This window comes from Hemibagrus wyckioides, linkage group LG10 (assembly GCF_019097595.1).
Source record: "Hemibagrus wyckioides isolate EC202008001 linkage group LG10, SWU_Hwy_1.0, whole genome shotgun sequence".
Taxonomy (NCBI): domain Eukaryota; kingdom Metazoa; phylum Chordata; class Actinopteri; order Siluriformes; family Bagridae; genus Hemibagrus; species Hemibagrus wyckioides.
In genome coordinates, this window is record NC_080719.1 from 16397050 (window position 1) to 16418680 (window position 21631).

At 39.7% G+C, this 21631-nt stretch overlaps 1 protein-coding gene across 4 annotated transcripts in view; it reads right to left on the bottom strand.

Annotated features, from left to right (window-relative positions):
• celf5a (cugbp, Elav-like family member 5a) overlaps positions 1-21631 on the bottom strand; it is a 182974-nt gene that overhangs the window by 69581 nt on the left and 91762 nt on the right. For all 4 annotated transcript variants that reach the window (XM_058401743.1, XM_058401742.1, XM_058401740.1 and 1 more), the window contains exon 3: positions 16260-16308. In XM_058401743.1, coding sequence (XP_058257726.1) covers positions 16260-16308 — 49 coding nt within the window. The remainder of the gene's footprint in view (positions 1-16259; positions 16309-21631) is intronic.

Here is a 21631-nt window from a genome sequence, read left to right on the forward strand (position 1 = left end):
CATCACAGCCATTTTGTCAACAGTTTGCATAAACATTCTGGTCTAGCGTTTAAAAACACAATTGAATCTTAACTTTATTATTATTATTATTATTATTATTATTATTATTATTATTCATCTCTAGAATTATAAACACAGGAGCTGTGGTGATCATTTCACTTTACTGCTGTTTATCCTTTCAATGTGGATAGATTCAGGTATCAATAATCCTTCATTTAATCATATGTTCATTTATCTTGGGACCACAAGGTGAAGGGTGAAGGTCTGTAGCGGATCTCCAGTCATTCACAGGATATAAAATACATAATACATATCTATGTATTATGCTAGAGCTAGCACTTCTACTAGTATGTCATAGAGAGGTTGAAGGAAACCAGAGAACATGGAGGAAACCCATGTATCTCCATAAACCCTGGAGCTGTGAGGAGACAGTACTACATGCTACACCACCAGAGGACAGGATAGTGAATAGATCAGCCTGGCTAACCTTCAGGATCTCATCTGATCTCATGTTATCTCCCAAAGGAGGATTAAAGGTCTTGGGATTTGAGCTCATACCCTTCTAATCAGTAGCCCAGTGCCTTAACCACTGAGCTACCAGTTCCTCTTCATAATGTTTAAATAATAATGGGTAAAAACCATGGCAGTGTACAATGATGGTAAATTTCCACCTCAGAACAAGTCTTTGACCTCATATAGATAGATAGATAGATAGATAGATAGATAGATAGATAGATAGATAGATAGATAGATAGATAGATAGATAGATAGATAGATACTTTATTCAACCCAAAGGGAAATCTACAGTATGTGTGCAGAAGAGGGTAGATTTCCTATTTCCTCTGAGTGTGATCAGCTGCTCAGTGAGACTGTAGCATGAGTAGTCATTAGAAAATATGCTGCCCTGGAGGAAGCACATGCATTTCAGCTACATGTAGCCGGTAGGTGAGAATTAGCAAATGGGAGAAAACGGGTTTTAAAAAAAGAATAATTTTGCTCAGGTGGCAAGTGGAGGATTTGAGAAAGAAAGTCAGGCAGAGTGAAGATGGGGAAGTGTGCAGGATCTTATAGTGTGAGGCTGATTTTTCCTCGCAGCTATACTCGCCCTTTAGCCACGGCCGGTTGTGCACAGCAGTGCGGCAGGGAGATAAATGCAGGAGCGAGCGCTGATGGCAGATCGCACAGGGCTGAAGGATGTTCCGCTGACTCGCCACCTCAGATGCATGCAGCAGCAGGGCTAAAATATTGCGATATGTGATTATTTCCTTCACACGTCTCATTCAGGTCCCCTGCATGTGGCTAAAGCGAGGAGGAAACACAAGGCTTCTTCATTTCTAAACATAAACAGGACTTCTGATTCACGAGGGCCTGTCGAGGAGCGAGTGTTTAAAGACGTTCATTATTCAACAAGTAAACGGGCTTCATGCACAAGAGCAGGTTGTTTGTCAGTGTATTTAGAGTAAAGACGTGCTTGTAATTCCATGGCCACGAAACATGCCTCGAAGAAGTCGTGCACCTGCCTGGTGTGTCAAGTAGCAAGCAGCAGGGAGGAAAGGGATAATGATCATCAGCAAGCGCCTTGTTTACTCTTCTTTAAATGAATTTGAGGATCTTGTTTTGCCAGATTAATAATGCAGATTGTACATGATGGAGACTAAGAATAGCCGTGGAAAAGACAGCGGGGGAGGATACAGCAGCAGCGGGGACTGACATGACATTTACCGGCATGCTGGGCCATTATATCTCTGCTGGGAGTACAGTCCCATCAACAATGCCTTCCCAAATATGACATTACAATTCTTGCTAAAGAAACAAGCTTGATTTGATTTGTAGATATCTTCCAATCTGTTGTGAGCTCCACAATGTAGTTTAGCTGAAATGAAATCAGCCTCAGTCCTGTTCACTCCCACCTTCACTGTAGCTTCAAGGTCCTGCACATTCGAAGCGAATCCCAGTTTCCAGGATATTAGCAGTAGCAGTCATGTCGCTCTCCCTCAAGCATATTTCACTGCTCCCTTATTCCCTCACAATATTAGTGGAAGGCAGATGTCCATAGCCAGGTCCAAGTTTTTTGTCCATAAAACAGCTTTAAAGAGATTCTAGCCATTTTTTCTAAATCTCATGCGACATAAATAGAACATGGGAGTATTGAACACTGTGTGTGTGTGTGTGAGTCTCATAAACTAACACCACCTCTGAAAAGCTCACGCAAAGAGGGGGAAAAATCAATACTTTTCAAATCTTTTTGATTCATTATATGATGTTGTCATGTCATCTATCTGGATGCTGCGAGACCCACAAACGTACTCAACCTGGAAACCCTGAAGAAATGGACTAGATATATATAGAGAAGATTTAACACAGAGAGCCGATACAACTGGTGTACAGAGAAGGATTAGAAGTCAGCATTTAAAGGGTCTACTTTTACTCCATTTACATTGGCACTGAATATTGTCACAGAAAAAAGGTAGCCAGCTACAGAATATCTGCGAAACTGTCAAATAATATCTGGCTAAAATATAATAATAATAATAATAATAATAATAATAATAATAATAATAATAATAATGTAGCACTTTTTGAAAAACACTTGTGCATCATGTCTGGGGAATTAAAAACCACACACACACACACACACACACATGCATCCAACCCTTCACCACACCCCCAGAGCAGAGTCTGAAGCTCTAGCACAACCGGCAACCAGTGGACAACTCCGAGACGACCAAAGACATCAAAACCAGAAAAGATGGAATATAGAAATATAAATAAAAAAATAAATAAATAAATAAATAAATAAAAAATAAAAAACATCCCTAGTGAGAAGCAGCAGCAAAATAAACGTGTACAATGTACTATCAACCAGAAAAGGAATGGAAATATTATAAAGGGAAATTATTGTCAAATAAAATGCTTCCACATCTATTAGCATCTCTATGAGTTAAAGTGCTCTTAACGATTGCTGCCATTTATTTGCAGGTAAACACTGATGCCCGGCTATGTGGACACATCACTGCTGAATATGCTGAGCATCACCAGCTGGTTCAACCAAAAATATGGAGATATGTTTCACCAAGGTCTCCAGCATGGTTGGTGTCCTCCAGAGCTGAATCAGAGAGCTCTCTCAGTGATGAAGTGTTTGTCGCTACACATAAAGTGACCTGTTGTGCTTCGTGCAAGTGTGCCACTCCTATCATCTTTACATCTGTATTCATGACCTGATCAAGCCTCGAGATTCTGAGTGACCATCTCAACATATTCATTTCCATGAAGTGGCGTCTTTCGCCATCATGCTGCTCTGTGCATTCAAAACATCTAGATGTTGACTCTCGCTCTATTCTCATCCCATCATTTCTTCTGATCTTGTGCTTGCTGTTAAAGGACCCTTTGACCGGCATACAGGGGAGAGTCCAAGCAAAGAATGAACATTAGGGCTAATAGGGGCGGAGCCTTGGTGGATGCCACTAGTGATATCCAAGGGATGTCAAAACAAAAAAATTACACTGAATGATCATTGATTTGATGCTACAGAGAAACGCATAATAAAGTAATGACCATATATATATATATGAATTAAGACTAAATGTGTCACTTAATTGTCTAATAAACAAAGCAAACCAACAAATATGTATAAGCTAAAACTGTAACCCTCCTCACAGTTCCACTGCAGTTATCTGCTTGCGTTGAGGTTTTTATCCATGCAGAACACTGTTCCAACATCAACCTAGTTACTGCTGAGAGGCAGTGGGAACAAGCACAGCTCTGTGCATTTGCATCAATCTGCATCAGTGTAGAGCTTTTGGAGAAAAGATGCAGAACGCTCACTCAGTGCTTGATTAGATTGTGTTTTAGGCATACATTTATAAAAGGGAGGATTTGTGTAATTGCATGCCTCACAAATATCCTTGAGAAAATTGCGATCTGAGGAGTTCTGTCTCTTTGAGCGCGAAGTCACTCACTTAATGAGCTGCTTGTGCACTATATATACAGTATATATAATAAGAATACATACATACGTACTAACATATATATTGTTCCTTCTCAATTTCTCTCTATTTTTTGTAATAAAAAAACCCCTTTAACAAATATTTTACTGCCTACGAATGAATGTTATTTGTTTTTTACAGTCAGTACCTAGTGAAAAGAAACTGCTACTGGAATGTGTTTCATTTGCAATTTGCAGTTCTAACACTAATGTCAGCAGTGTACTGGTACACACAACCCAAGTACACACCACCGTCGGTAAAAACTGCATATAGAACACAAACACACCTCGGGCGCCTTTTGTTTCTTTCTTATCACGGCCTTGCATCGTAATTGCGTGTGTGTAATAATTCCTCTTGCTCGTCACGTCTGTCCTCCCTCACACTGAGATTTCTGCTGGTTTTTCATGATAGTGCATCTCTGTCATTAGTCGGGAGTTCACTTGGAGGAAGCTAACCTGGAGAGAAAAGCCACTCAGCTCTGATCTCGCCAATGAGCCTGTCCCGCATCAAAGTGCGCTTTGAAGTCCAGGTACTTGTAAAAGATTGGTTCAGGTTTCAGGTCAGGGTTCCAATAGCCGAAGGTGGGGCACGAGGGGATTTGAAGCCTTCGGCTGCCTTTGTGTTCGTAGCCTTTCCTTCATGTTTATTAGGAGGAAAGCAATCTGTGAATCTACAGCAGGTCAGCTTTCTTCCATACATTCATTTCTGGAGTCTTCATGCATTCATGTACCCTTGGCAAAGATTATTCTTCAGAAGTGAAACTATCATTTCAGTACGTATAGCAGTCCCGTGTGTTGAACATGAGTACAGCTATCATTAATTCCAAGTAATTGTATATATATATATGTGTGTGTGTGTTCACTGCTAGGAGTTTCAAATAAGAATCCTGTGCTTGCAATTTCACCAGTTCAGATAGTTTCCACAAAAAAAGTAAGCAGCATCGCAAATTTAACACAAAACCTGCAGCAAAATCACACATTTTCTTTCACAAAAAAACCCACGAAATCCTTGAGGGAATGATATAGTAACTAGAGTGTAGAATATGTCAGTTATGGACTGTGCTGTTATATGAAACAGATACACACAGTGGTGGTGTGATACCTTGAAATATATTTGTTTTATATATAAGCTTATACCACAGAGATGCCAACACTGTTTAATTTATCAATGAATGATGTGTTAGGATTTTTTAATCATTTATGGTGTACACGTTTATGTATTAGTGTGTGTGGTATGTATTAAGTAGAGAAAAAAGGAAAAACACAAAAATTTACTAAAAGTAAACATGCAAGAAAGATGCAGAAAAAAATGACTGCTTTATAACACACACTACAGATACTGATAGTCACTTTCACCAAGGAACCTCTTAAAAATGTCCAATGCGGACAAGTGGATAATGACTTTTCAAATATTCACTTTATAACCAAAAGTATATGGATCATCACAGCTATATGTGGGTCTTTCCCAAACTTTTGCCACAAAGCTGGACTCACAGAATTTACATTTCAGGTATTTGGCAGAAGCATTTATGCTGGGGGACTTAATTTATCTTAATTTAACTTAATTTATCTCATTTAATTCAACTGAGCTATTGAAGGTTAAGGGTCTTTCTCAGGGGCCCAGTAGAGGTAGCACGGTGGACCTGGGATTCACTAAGCTACCACCCCCACCCCAGAATTGTATAGGATGTTTGTGTATGCTGTAACACTACAATTACTGGAACTAAGAGACCCAAAGCTGTTCCAGCATGACAATGCTCCTGTGCACAAAGCAAAAACCATAAACATATGGAGAACTGGAAGAACTCGAGTGGCCTGCACAATTCTGGGTACATGCAAGGCCTTCAAATCTGATATCAGTGCCTCACCTCACTAACTCTCCAAAATCTATTGGAAGCCTATCCAGAGGTTTGGAGGTTACTATAAGTCTGGAAGGGGATGTTCAACAGGCCCATGTGGTTGTGATGTCCACAAACCTTTAGCTATAAAGTGTATGAGCAGACCTACAGGTATGAGTAAGAGACCAGCGTGCACAATATTCCTTCATGCTCCGCAGCAAAAGGTTACTCCGTCATTTTTTCCAGCTGTCCAAACGAGCCAGCCCATTACTTCCACGCTCGTTTAGCCAGCAGGGGAATCACCGAGCTGCCTTGCCCACCCCTCCTGCCATCGGCTCAAGTAAGCACTGTTTAGAGCCGTTTTGCTGTGTCTCATGGAGCAGCATGACTTTAGCATAATGATGGCCCCCAAGCAGGCCTGTGTTTTTGCTCCAAGGTCTAACGGCTGTCTGCCGCTGGGCTATTTTTGGATGTGTGGCAGGCGTCATAAATAATGGAGCTGTAAACGATCCGTGGCAGGTCTTGCAGACAGATGGACGGAGTTGAGGAATGAGGAGAGCAAAAGAGGGAGAAAGTGATAGGATTTAAAGGGGAAAGAACTGAATGAAGAAAAAAGGGCTGACTTTCTAATTCCAGGATGTTCATAACACGGGTTTATGATTCTGACTTCAGAATTCTTCAAAGTCTCATCACACTATAGCATACTTTATAACAGCCGCTGATTTTCTATACTTTTTTTGGTTTGTTGATTGCAAGAATCGAATCGATGTTATGTGAAGAACTATATCTTTAAAAAGTAGTTAATGGATCTAAAAATTACACACAATCAAAAATATACATCCACACATGCATATATGAATGTATATATATATTTGAGTGTGTGTGGATGTAGTTTCTTTTTCTGGAAGTATCTAACCTATATATTGTGAGTCACATCCTGTGTCATGGAAAAGTCTTCCCCAAAGCTGTTTCTATAACACTATTAAGGCGCAGATAAAGCGGGATGTAAATGGGTAACATTTTCTTACGCTTCTTGTGCCATATTCATAATTCATTCACTTCTCTCATCAATCTCATCACACATTCCCGAGTGTCTGGGGCCAAAAAAAAGTTATTTTAGGTTTTCTTAAATGCCTCACACACTTTTTATTCACATAGTGTTTTAGATCTTTGAACCATGGGGAATTGGAGTGTGCTGAATTATGGGTTTAAAAAAAGACGTACAAAAGAAAGTGCAGAAAAAGAAGAAGCTTATTTTAGAGATATTTTGAATAGCTCTTTCTCTTTCACTCCCTCTCTCTCTCCCTCTCTCTTTCTAATCTGTTACACTGTACCTTACCACCGTGTGTGTATTTATATAAGAGGTTACAGTGCAGTTTGTATTAAAAGGCATGTATGTATGTACCTACTATGATTTGCCACAGATAGATGTAATTACCCTTTAACCTCAGAGTCAGTGTTTCATTTCAAGCAAAAGTGTCAGAAGCAACAAAAAACTGTGTCCAGTTAATTACACACTGCACTAGACAGCAGGCCTTCTGAGACCAGTGCTTCTCTTTACAAGGTAATCGAGGTGAATCGAATCTCATTTGGGTGCCGTTGCTTTAGACGTTGCAGAAGGACAACCTTGTCTGAGGCACTCGATACAAGACCGGTCTGTAAGCATAGTGTAAATCCAAGCCCCAAGCTTCCTACATGCAATCAGAATGCTGATTTTGTTTGGTGGCCTTGGATTTTACATGTAATATTCATCCGTTTGATTTAGCACACTTGTGATTAAAGATCCTTGAGATATTTAAAAGTGAGCGCAGTGTGTGGGAAGGCTGCAATAAGCCACTCAGATGGTGCTGGAGCTGTGCGGAATGTTCCGGAGGCTGCTGTTTTGCGTGCTGCGTCTCAGTGCGGCTCTGCGGCTCAGCAGCTCTAATCTCCTCCCATCTGCTGATGGAGCTGCTCGCCCTGCACGGAGCCCAGAACCTGCTCCACCCCATCTGGGCTGCTCCCACCCACTGGCTGTATGTCTGTCTGTGTCTATGTGTGCGTCTGTCAAAATAAAGAGCTAATGCTCATATATAGGGATGAAGCAATACCAGATGGAGTATGAGTACGAGTATGTTGTTTGGTACTCGTCAATAAAGATACTGATACTGATATGAGTGACCCGATAAGCATTAAGAAATCTCAGAACATTTCATTTCCTTTCCAGTCTGCTTCGCTTTGATAATTGGCATCATTTCATGTCATCTGTTGTCACACTGTGTCTGGGTGAACTTGTGATAATAGAATATGATAATATTGGTATTATATGATATATATATATATATATATATATATATATATATATATATATATATATATATATATAGTTTACTGGTAAGAAATCCATGATCCATATGATTATCACTATAAAATTATTATTATTATTATTATTATTATTATAATCATTATTATTAATATTAATCCTGTACTCCTCCACTGACTGCCTCTTGAGACAGATCCAAACCATAATACTAAGCCATGAGTTCAGGTTGATTATGTATGTATTATATTATTGTATTTTTTTTTATTTGTATATGAGAGCCATATTATTTTGTTCTCTTCTATTAAACATATACCTGTTGTGTGTGTTTTCTGCTGAACATGAGCTTGTGCTCCCTTACACAAAATAGGAAATGAAAAGAGGTGTGTGTTTGTGTGTGTGTAAGGGGCAGTAGGTCTATGCAGGCTTTAATGAGGCGGCTGCATATGAAGGAGCGTTATTAGCGGCGTGAGAGGGAGCAGCCTGGTGATTGCAGTGATTTGGCTCTGCTCCTTCTGACCCAGCCGGCCAATCAGAACACCCAGAGAGCCTCCTTCAGAGTGTGTGCAATCAGCGAGCCCACAGCGAGCGCACATACTCCTATCAACAACATCTGTACAGCAACATCCAGCAACAAGCATACTGTATAGTATGAATACAGATTGTAAAATGACATGGTTCTATAGAAGCAGACACCAGTGCTTTGGTAGCTTGCATTTAGAGCAATATAAGAATGCACTAAATAATCATGGAATCAAAATAGCCTCATTATATGTTAAACGAAAGTCAAGCTGTGCAGAAGTGGTGCTGTGTGATGACCTTAATGGTGGGTATTATGTAGAAAAGCCATTTTTTTCACACCCATGAACACAGAGGACAAGATGGCACAAATTGCACCTTTACACTCTCTCTCTCTCTCTCTCTCTCTCTCTTTTTTCTTTTCATAAGCAACAATTTCTCTTCCATGCTCACTTTACTGCCTCATGTTCGCTTATACCTTTGCGTGCACCCAAATCACGAAACCTTGGGTTCGTTTTTAATGACCTGTCTCGCTGTGCGCTAAGGTCAGCCACCCTCATGCTCTATTAAATCTACTCTTTAAACACCATAAGCTGGTTTATCAGATTGCTTAGACTGTAGGAGGATGCTGTAATACATGGATGTTTGCACCCATGTATTTTTACTCACTCATACAAGTATGAGCTTTTGGATATTGGATGGATTCCTCTTACCAGTACTGGCATTAACACATCCCTAGTAATAATAAGCTTCAAAGACTCTTGAGACGGATCCAAAATGACTAAATAATAAGCCATGAGTCTAGGTTTGTGAACACCAGCCCCAGAAATCCTCACACAAACGCAGATTCAACAAGTAAATGGATTTAAGAAGTGTAATTTACAGATTCATAACCCACTGGGTTTATTACATGCACTTAATAAACTGGCAACTTTTGTGTATATGAAAAAGAATATACTGTACATACGCTCAGTTGCCAGTTTACTGTGTACGACAGGGATGCACTTAATAAACCCGGTGTACGCAATTGTTATTCTTCATGGTGATTATTTCAAATTAAAAAGGGTCTGAAAATAATGAGACATCGTGAAGGAATTGGCTGATGTGTGATCCGCGTCTAGTGCGCTGGTGTTGAATGAAACAATTCTGATTCCATATTAAATCTACTGAGCACATGAGCTGGTGGGGGAAAAATGGAGAATGTGCATCAAGGCTGCTGCTTTGAGTAATGTCCTGTGGCGCTCTCCCTCGCTTGTGGATAAGACGGCGAGTTTGTTTCTCCAGGTGATTGTGATGGTGATAAGGGAGTGGCTCTTATTGAGGGTGACAGCAGCAGGGCTGAGCGGATCACCTTGTGCCTGCTCGCCCTTCTGCTCCGGCCTGCACCGCCTCGCCTCAACAGGGACACAATCTGCTGGCTGGAATTAGCTCGCAGTCGGAGGAAAACTAAACATGATTTCTGACCTTTCCTTCTTGTGTTCAACAGCAACCTTTGGTGGTCCTCTGGCTCAGCCCTGCACAGGAGGTAAAATGAATTCCTAGACACTGCTTTACATGCGTGTGATTACGGCAGGGTGTGTGTGTGTGTGTGTGTTTCTCCGCGTCTGTTAGCTGTAGAGGGTGTAGGCGTACTGCTAAAAGGGCATGATTTGTTGGATGGCTGAACTGTGAGGAAAATGTGAATTCTCATATGAGCCAAGTTTTACATTAAGGAACAGGCTTTTTCCTTTTATACATTTCATATATTACATTTTCAACACTTTTAATCTATTTTTTTCAGATATTTATTCTTCTGTAGTACATATAAGTTTTCTGTATCAGGAAAGGTCATCGCTGAACATTCTTCTTCTGGGATTTAAGATTTGGTTTCTTACTTTTTTTTCTGTTTTCCAGCCAAGAGAATATCACAAAGCTAAAGATGAGTGTTATATGAACACTCAGTGCAGGGGCGTTGAACCACACGTAATGGTGGACCTGACTAACCGTGGACCTCCCAAAGCCTGCAAAATAATTGATTTACATTTCTAAATTTGATACTTTCTATTATTATAGCAATATTATATTTAAAATTATATTAGTAATAAATCAAATCTTTATCTTCCAGCGTAAGTCCTGCTTATCTGCCTGTTATTTCAGTTAGTGATCCGAATCCAACATTTTGTGCTATTCCCCTGACTATATGACTATATTAGTAGTGCAACTGAATATAAATACATTATTTACAATGAACAGATAAATGAATACAAATACAGATATAAATTTTAGGCACATTATTATTATTAATATTATTATTATTCAAGCTTGTCATAAACTGTCACAGGGCATTTGTTTGAGACTAAAGGTGTGCACCAAGAGGCCAGGGACATAATATATGCCTTTCATGTGGACGAGAAGTCAGATCTGGAGTTGACCGGACAAAAAAGACAACAGTCATTAACATGAACATGCGGTGCTGCATGATGCAATTACAAGGTCTGTTCATTCATCATTAGTAAGTGCCTGGTCAAGACTCCAGTCATTTAAATGATGCTGCTAGATTGTTGTTGTTGTTGTTGTTTTTTTTAAATGAACAAATAAAATCAATAATTATGCATCAGGATCTCTAGTTTGGGACCAATTATGAACTTTCCAGTGTTAGGATTTATATTTATTTGCAAAAAAACAAACAAATAAATTTGGATTAGACCATTTCAATTTCAGGTCTAAATCCAAATACAGATACAGATATGAATATTTGGTGCACTCAACACATACAGATACAGATAGCGGTACTGAGGCGGCACTAGGATGCATTATGGGTCAGAAGGCATGCCTGCAGAGGCAGTGTGACGCTCTGGGAAATGATTTACTGGGAAACTTTGGGGTATTCATGTGGATGTTACCACCTATCTAACATTGTTGCAGACCACGTACATCTTTATTGGCCTCTTACAGCAAGATAATGCTCCTTGCCACACTGCAAAAAATTGTTCAAGAATGTTTGAGGAACATGACAAAGTGTCTACAAATTGTGGACTTGGTCTCAAAGTTCCCCAGATCTCAACCTGACTGAACATCTGTGGAATGTGCTGGACAAACAAGCCTGAACCATGGAGGTCCCACCTCACAATTTACAGGACTTGCTGCTGACATCTTGGTGCCTGATTCAACAGCACACCTTCAAAGTTCTTGTGGAGTCCATGCCTTGAAGAGTCAGACCTGTTTTGGTAGCACAAGGGGGACCTACACAATATTAGGCAGGTGATTTTAATATTGTGGCTAATCAGAGTACAGCAGACGGAATCAATATAAGTTGAATGGAACAAGTGAGTCATACAATCCCTCTCACAGGAATGCCACCAACGTTATGACTGCATGCTCAAAGGATTCTCAGTCTGCATGTGTCTTGGCTCAGTCACAGGGCACACCTTGTGCCTTAGGATAAGAATATAATGAAGTGCTGGCCCTTATATGAGGGATTAACATGGCTTTATCTTTGTCAGCCTATTCCAAGCGACTTCATATATATATATACACCCAGTCGAGTGCAATCTAAGCAGGAAATATAGATTCTCTCTCGTCAGAAAAACACACATTGCTTCCAGCACATGACCCTTCACTTGCCCTTTTCCCAGCCAAGGCTAAGCAGCACAGCTCAGTGTGTCTACTGAGCTATAACCACTGAGTCTGTAGATTCTTTTCTTTTCTGATATGAACAGCACATTTCTTAGGCATGTAAAAAAAAAAACCCACCTGAATTATAGATACCAAACCTGCATTTCAAATATTTAGAAAAACGAAATCTGTCTTTCCTCTTTTCATATTCGTTCTGTTTAATGAACTGAAAGATAATATGAAGAGGAAATCAGAACGTGTTTTTTTTATTTCTGCAATGTGACATATTTCTGATATCCCACATGATTTTCCACACATGCACGGAGACACAGTCATCATTCAGGTGAAAGGCAGACTTCTTGTTTTCCTTAATCTTCTATTAAAATGCAATGCAAAATGATTTCTCACGCATACACGGGGACACAGTCAGGTGTTCGGAGGAAGGGAAATCATTTTGCATTGCATTTTAATAGAAGATTAAGGAAAACAAGAAGTTTGTCTTTCACCTGAATAATACTAAAGCATTACATAAATGAGTTTTTAAAAAATCAGTTTTAATAATTACATTTTACTTATGAGAAGTGTTTACTGGTCTACATAAGTCCTTCATGAAAACTGATTTAAAGATTTATAAAATATGTTTGTCAGGTTCGATGTTGATTGGACTTTGTGTGACATAAGACTCATTATGGTCATTATGTCATTAGGGCACAAATAGTATAGGTATAAATACAAGACTTTCTACACATCACAGCTGGCATTTAGTTATAAATAAGTGATTAAACTATTTGTTTGAAAAACATTTCAGGTGTAATGTTATAGTGACATCAGAACTAGTTTATGGTAGCTGATGGCTTCTGGAATAAGTCTTTATGACTGTCCTAGTCAGGGTCGAGATGGATCTGGACCCTGTGCCAGGAATGTTGATAGTGAGGTGAATACACACTGGATTAGACACTGTGAATGTAAATGTAAAGGTTAATGCTCCTAAATCATGCTGAATAGCTGTTTACATAGAAATGCAGTGTTAATGATGCAGTGTTCAATCTTTACGACAAGCTCTATGGAGTGTCTTTAGAACAAAATACAGCATTCAACTCTGCCTGAAGCTAAATTTAAGTTTGTAATCTTGGGGGATTGTCTTAATATTTAATTACACTGTGTAGCATTAATTAGGTTATTACCTAGCTTACTAACTCATTTATATAGGTTTTCCTGTTTAGCTAAATGATTTCATTGGCAGAATAAAAGTGAGGCCCAATCCAGCAACCATTTACAAAATGTCCTGCATGTAAAGGAGCGCTGATGTTTTTAGTGTATGTGTGCACATCCCAGGCCAACAGACTCATTATTCCAGTGAAGAATATACAGATCCTCTCTGCTTCCCCTGGTCAATTTCTCCTCATTGCTGCATCTGAGTGAGCTCAAGCAATTCCGCCCTCTGTCCTTCAGAAAGCAGCTAATACAAACACAGGAGAGTGGCCATGAGTGGAGCAACGAGCTGAGAGGAAGACTCGCACAGTTGCATCTGTGGTGTGTGTGTGTGTGTGCCTGGGACATACATGGATTGAAATCATTATTTCTTTTTGATGGACAACTCTCTGAATAGAGTAAGCTGTTCTACTAGCAGATTGACAGACAGACAGAAAACGGGTTAAAATTAAGACATGAAAAGTCAAAACCAAGTGGATGGTGGGATTTTGGTGGATCTGTACAGGAGGATGGACTGGAAATCTATAAAAAATCATAAGGGACTAAAACTGATTTATCTTCTGTTAGGTCTTAAAGGCCACTGAGGGGTACTGAACAGCCCTTCAAATAGTAATAGCTACCAATTTTATATTCAGCCTGTGCCGGTCATCAGCCTTGCCTCTAAAGTAAAATCAGTTTCATAGCTAAGCCCCGGGGGAGAGAGGAAGCGAGTGTGTGTGTGTGTGTGTGTGTGTGTGTGTGGTAAGAAAGAGAGAGTGTGTGCATGTGAATTCAACCAGGGATATAATAGTTTGCAATAAACATACTGTCATCTAGCAATGTAAAGTGAAAAAAAATGGTGCTTTGGAAGTTCCTTGCATTTTAATTTGCAAGTTTCAAGCTCCCACATGCTTTCCACCATTATGAATTGCTGGGTGAGTAGAATGAAAAGCTCTCATTTCTCCGAAAACACTTATTTGCTAGTTCTATCATTTTCAACCCATAACAAAATAGTTTCCTCTGGAATAGGCAGCGAGCTGAAAGCTCCAGCTCCATTAAAGTTTGCAGAAACGATAATTGCATGCTCCTGACATATCACAGGCATATCACAAGCAGGTAGAATGTCCTCATAAATTCAAGCTGTGCAACCTGTCGACATTCAGCGCACTTTTAATGAAAATGCCCCACCATCTTAATGTAAGCAGGTAATGTGTCAACGAGATAAGCCAATGAGGAGATCTTTATGCATGTGACCAGCAGGGACAACTGAATGAGGAAGACAGTTTAATCAAATTATCTTTGCAGTCTTAATAACTAGAGACAGATAATCCTGATGGACTAGGGTTTCCTCAAGGTTTTTTGAAGGTCTTCTCCAGTAGGACCTTTGATTTTTTTTTATTCATTTCTTTTTTTTACTTTTCCCTTTAAACAAGTATGACCTTTTCACCACTTAATGAGAATAGGAGTGTAATTAGAAGTGGTAGCTCCACCTTGGGCTACACCACACAACTTTCTTCAATCCCAGAGAATGAGTATTGTCCATCCCTGGTGCCATTTCCCCATGACTGCAGGAAGGTAATTAAATTATTTTGCATGAATCGTGCACCTTTAGGAGTAGAAGCCAAGTCCATGTGGAGAAGCAACATTAGCACTCGGCACTAGGCTTTGAGCAAGCCCGTAATGACTGGAGCAGAGAGGAATCTACAGGCCAGAGCTCAAGATGGTTAGAAATCCCCCCAAAACCATTATGGTCACATTGGTGCTGGATTGCTCCTGAGGTGCTACTCGGGTCTGTTCTTTAAGATGATGTGTAACTATTGGGTCTGGCCTAAGCACGCTTTCCATCTCCACCGGAATCACCAGGAGTCAGGCAATAAGGGAGCCTGAGGATGGCCAAGGGGAGTCTGGGGAGTGCTAAAACCGGCCGTTTGAAGGGAAGTCCAAAGACAGCCGAGCGTTGTGGTTAATGCGAACACACACCTCCACAATGGTAAAATCAATGGGGCTTTATGGGGCATCAATCTTCACAGAGTAAGGCCTGCCTATCTACTACTGGGATGGTCCATTTGGGGGTGGGCACCCAGAAGCTAAGATGGGAGGCTTTAACGGGAAGCTTTTTTTAGTGGCTGTTTAGAATTGTGGACTGATCCGACACATTGCCAGATTCTTTTAATCCATCTGCACCAAACTAGATCTCTGTGCAAAAAGGGAGTCATGGCACAACACTGATTTAAACCAGCCTCTCATTCATGCCTTGTCACATTGAATAAATCCACCAATGTATGACACATATGTATTATCTCAGATCCACATACAATAAAAAAACACAAATCACATGGTGGAGTTCAGAGGAGACTGAATTAAGTGTGCATAAATGAAGGTCTTGGCAAAAGCCCCGTAATATAATTGATTGTTTGGCAAGCTGCGTATCCTCCTCCACCCAACTTCCACTTCCCAGTGGCGTTTACACCTCTTGTTTACAATATACCCCTCCGCTTGACCAGACATCTAGTTGGGAGCTTGGGGCTCAGGGCTCCCGTCCCAATATCCCAGCTAATTACTTTTTAATTTACAGTGTGTCGTTAATAGGCTTGGCAGGGGGAGCAAGGTTAGACAGGCAGCAGAAGCCCCTTCCTTTCCATTCAGTACAACCGCAGCCTCCTTAATTAAAACGAATACTCTGGGCATCCATCAGAGAGACAGAAAGTAAGTGAGAGAACAGAACGAGAGCAAAGCCAGAGACAGAGGAAAGGGAAAAAATAGCCAAGAGCTAAGGTAACATGAAGCACAGTGGCATAAAAAGTTTGGAGGAAAAAAAAAAGATGATGGGTACCTCCACGACTCTCACTGTCAGCTGGCTTCACCTGGATGGGACGAGTCATCTGTGAAAAGAAAAACAATGAGAGATGGAGGGATTAGTTCATATTCCCACTACTATCATCACACCTAACCTACTAACAGTCTCCATGTAGCAAAAACTTGAAGAAGAATGTGTCCTGATCAAACTTGCCATGCAAAGATACACCTGCCAGTCATGTAGAGCAACAATTCATAGTCCCAGACAATGCAGTACTTTCACAAATCAATGCATAACATTTAAAAAGAAAACTGGACAAGTAGATACAAAGTTATATAATAACCTCTGGGCACTTTTGTGGTGGTGAGCTGCTGCCTGCTTGTTACAGTAAAACCCCATATATAAAGAGTATTAAAGTTTCTACCCCAACATGCTCTAATGCACTGTAGCACTTTTAATCAATGTCCAATTATCATTACATTAAAATGATTTGTTTGCTAGATTTTACACTTCACTGTAGGCTTATTTAATCTCTTTTTTTGTTTGTTTGTTTGTTTGGATTTCTTTCAGCAGAAAGAAACTGCCAGGTTTTATCAGATTTTTTGTAACATTCTTCCATAAATATAGTTAATATGGTTAATCCTTGTCTAACGTTAGCCAAGGCATACGATTTTTGTTGTAGTGGAAAAAAAATCAAGAGAGGAATAGATATTAATAATGTGAAATCAAAGGATTTCCAGTTAATAGTGGGGCGTTTAATATGCAGTTCTCAATCATTTTAATGTTGATTGGTTTATTTGTTGTATATTTATTGCGGGGAAAAAAGGGAAAGCAGAATGGTCTGATGTAAAAATGCAGAGGTTCTATGCAAAATGTGTCAAGATTGGCAGGTCTGCAAAAACCTTCCAAGGACAAAACTGTGTGTAAATTATTCCACAGCCTACTGAGACAAAAACAGTCCGTATCGCAAAGTTTTCTATTTCTACAGTTATGCATGCTCGGTAGTAGCAGTGTGGCAGTAATGGTAAGGGCGAAGTGAAATGCAACAACAATAAAAGTGGAGGCTGTCTCGGGACACAGGGAAATCAATGCAGCCCTATTGATTCCTGGCCCTTAGGCTGTGCAGAGTGTCTGGCAGCAAAGAATTCTGTGGTTAGGAGGCTCAGAGTAATCCACTAGAACCTGATAAGAATGGCATTTGTTGGATTAGATACCTCTGTCCCTACAGTCTTTGTGTCCCGTATTCCTTTTTTTTCCAGTATTTCTATAGCTTGTTCATTTTTTTTTTCATTATTCGTTTTCGTGTCGTTTTCTCTATGCCTTTTCGTATTATGCTAAAAACATTTCTTTTTTTTCTTCTTCTTTTTTCTCTGCGTTCTTGAAAGGCTCAGTAGTCTTTATATACATGAAAAAGATCTCTAGATACATTCAAATATCTTTAGCAGCTAAATAAGGAGGCGAATGAAAACCACGACGGATAGTTTCCCCAGTGAGCAGCATTAGGTCAAAGCTAGATCATTATAGAACTAAGAAGATTAAAATGATTGGAAGAGCTATAGTAATTATAACAATTTTCACCCAAACTACATGTCAGATGTTTAAAGACTACCCATTTTAATAGTTTGCAAGAATAGAGACACAGCCATGTACCATTTACAGTAATCCTCCATTGACTCAGGAGCTCTTAATCGATCCATAACAAATTGCAACACAATTCATTCTGCAACACGGGCTGAATTTTGATGAAGAACTACGATTTGTGGAGTGCCAAGTCTTGCCAAATCTGTGTTCCTAACAGCCTTCTCAGCCATTTGAAACCTTTTTTTTTTTTTTTATTACTGCGGCAACGTTGCTCCCACACATATTCAGACTCTGAAAAATGCCCCTGAAAGCCCCTGAAAAAATGTTTGAGAGAAGCGAGGATCAACATTTTTTTTCCCACTCTCTCAAACATATTTTCTTTTACTGTCCAACTCTGGAGGCGAGCTAAAAAGGTCAGTTTTAAAGACAGGCCAGTGCTATAAAAGCATGACTTGTTCAAGGAGAAACACCATAATGGGATTTTAAAACAGCTTAATAACATGCTGATATATGGGGGGAGAGGGCCAGGCCGGATTCATTAAGTGCTAAACATATCCATTTTCACCTTGAGGAACTGAATAACCTCCCTCACAGGATTCATTCCATAAATTTATCCATCGTAAATAATAACGGGCTGGAGCTAAGACTGTGTGAGAAAAAATGGTGGGTGGGGGGAAGATGGGAAGATGTTGTGCCATCATGGCTCTGAGGTTCAGATGATGGTTCTCTTTACCATGGTCCCTGTGAGAAAAGCCACAAAGGCCAGAGTTTGAAATAACTCTTTTCTTTTATTTTTCTTTACTTTGGAGCACTTCAGAAGCTGTTGAGTTTGAAAGACAAATTAAATGATCCCTGGCTATTTAGGAAATGTTCCCATCTCGACCAAATCGCTTAACATCAAGAGCAAACAGTTGCGCTTGTAAAATGCTCCGCATGGCAGAATGGCAATGTGCGTGCAATATGCGATGTCCTGTAATAGACGCTACGACTCTTTCTTCCATCCTTCACCCATAGCGAGATGAATCTTAAAGACAATGGCATTACTCGCAAGGTTTATGGATGCACGCTTGGAACTAGTTATTGTCCCAGCCATAAAATGCTGATGTAACGGGCTGTTTGCTTGTGATGGGTTGATGTACATGATCCCCTTCCTTGTATGTGGAATCGATGGAATTATTTTATATATATATATATATATATATATATATATATATATATATATATATATATATATATACATACACTCAAAGCAAAACCTAAGAGTTGAATAACTCATACTGTTGTCAGGGAAACCGTTTAGCCGTGGTCCTGAGAGAGCTCGCTGCTTTTCTCCGCCTTCATAAGCTGAGCTTTCTTTACTCATTTGATACAGTGGAGACACAGAGGGGATCGCCTTCTGCTCCCTTTCTACTCAAATAACAACATGTGTTCTAATTGTGATAGATTTGAAGAAGCCTTCTGCACTTGGAGACAGCGAATGAACGTGCACACACAAGCACAAAAGTGGAGGAGAAAAGGGGGATGGGGCGAGTTAGTGCAAGAGACAGAGGGTGTAGAGGCAGACAGAAAGAAAGAAAAAGAAAGAGAGAGAGAGGGAGAGAGATGCCTGCAACTGCTAGATAAGATTGCTTCTCAGCTGAGTGACATTTCGTCAGTCTAAACTCCACCCCGATGTTCCTGCCCATATGCTGATGGAGTCAGGCGAGCCGAAACGGTACACATTCCTCACACAGAGTGCTTCCCGCAGCAAAAGCACGGACGTCCCTGCGTTTGCCAATCTGTTGTTTGAACTCGGCGGAACAATTCAAATCCTCCGGGTCCTGGTAACAGTGTGTCGACTGCTTCTACCGCTTGTGATGATGTGCACACACACTCCCTTGGTTACCGTAGCGGCTCTCCATGGTCTTCTGCCTATGATTTGAATGCAGCCCCATTTTTTTTTTTTTTTTTGGTAACAAAAAGGCACCACCTGTCTCCTCAAACTTGTTGTTTTTTTTCCCCAAACAAATACGAGTAATCACAGTGTTTACTACAGGCAAAAAAAAAAAGAGTATCGAATGGAGTAAACAGCTGTGCAGCGGCGGCTCGTGTATCATCTATTTTCCACGGAGAGCCAGACTCTCCTCCTGTAGTAATATTTGATTACACACCGCCAGGCTCCGTGGATATAGATTCAGAACAATCAGCATATTACAGGCTGCTGGGAGCAAATCTGGACCGCATCTGGTCGCTTCCATATATGACAAATACGCAATAAATCAACTGTTGGTTTTGCAGCGTTGTGTGACCGCTCATACGGAGAGCAGCCGGCAGAGGCAATATTAATGATTTTGTTTTATGACTCAGACCGCTGCCTTGGTTAAGGGGTAAAATGTGTGAAATGCAATTTTTTCCTCTTACCAATACAGGCTTACCAAAACAATTACACATTGTGTGTATGTGTGTGTGGACTCTGTAAATACACATCACAACTCCCAAAACAACAAAAGGGCAAATTTATACAGGGATAATAAGGAGCTGCTAATCAAACCCGGAGGACTAATAATCGATTCATCACACTTCGTCCGCTCAGAATTGATGGCTGTGTGTCTTATTGGAAAAGGAGTTATTACACAAGTTTAATCATTTTGCATTTCCCATTGTTTGTTTTTTCTTCTGTTTGCAGAATTATGCACCACGACATGAACAAATCGCATATTGATGTTTCATTGCTAAATCTGTAATGTGTTTCCAAGGGATTTTTATTCCATTTGGCTGATATTTATAATCAGAGACTACAGAAATAGGAGACTGTTAGCATTTTGTAGACTTTGAAATCTGCCTTACATTGCACAGTGATAAAAAAGCCGACTATTTATTTTTTTATTTTTTTAGATATTTTTGCAGATAAATGTTTAGGTCATTTGGTTTAGGTGGGTCAGTATGAACTGAAGAGTTTCTAAATTTTTCAAAAAGATTGTTTTATTGTTTTAAATATTTATTATGTTACACAGAGTAACATAATAAATAAAAAATGATCATCAGCGCCACAGAAGACGTTAAAGCCGCTCTATCCAGCAGAGAAGCTGATGTGCTTATAAAACTGTACAACCGTGTATATAAGAGAAGCAGTTTACAGTGTTTACAGCACTTTATAGATCCATGTAAAAAAGTGAAAAAAGTGTATCTCCGTTTACTTCTTAACAAAAGTCTGGATTCCTGTAGAAAAAAAAAAACTTGATTTAATATGTCTCACTTTTACGCTCTATTATGATGTATGACTGAAAAGTTTAAGGCTCAAGATAAATCCAGCTGAGTTGGTTCATAATCTCACACATCAACTCCAATATCATCTGCTATAGTGTAAGATTCTGGACTGGCACAACGATAGGAATATCTGAGTTTTGACCTTGATAGGATGTTTGACAGGTCCAAATAAAGAAAATAGATTTTTTTTAACTGTAGCTTTTATTTAAATAACAAAATCAGCCAATGGGGTTTCTTTTAGTATTGAGGTTAGTGTGTATAGCATTAATTACTTTCATTAATAATTATGTCTTTGGAAGGGCCTCACAACAATAATCGTGTGTGTAACTGTGTGTGTGTGTGTGTGTGTGTGTACACTTATATGCTTGTGTGAAAGAACAACTTTTTATGCACCTAACAAATGTGCTAAATCAGGAAACTCATTTATAATGTATATCATGGATGAGAGTTCTTTCCATGCATACCAAATACAACACAAGGAAGTGGCTCCCTAGTAAAATGAGAACAAAGCGAGAGAGTGTGTGTGTGTATGAGAGAGAGAGAGAGAGAGAGAGAGAGAAACCTACCCTGGAGGCTGAATT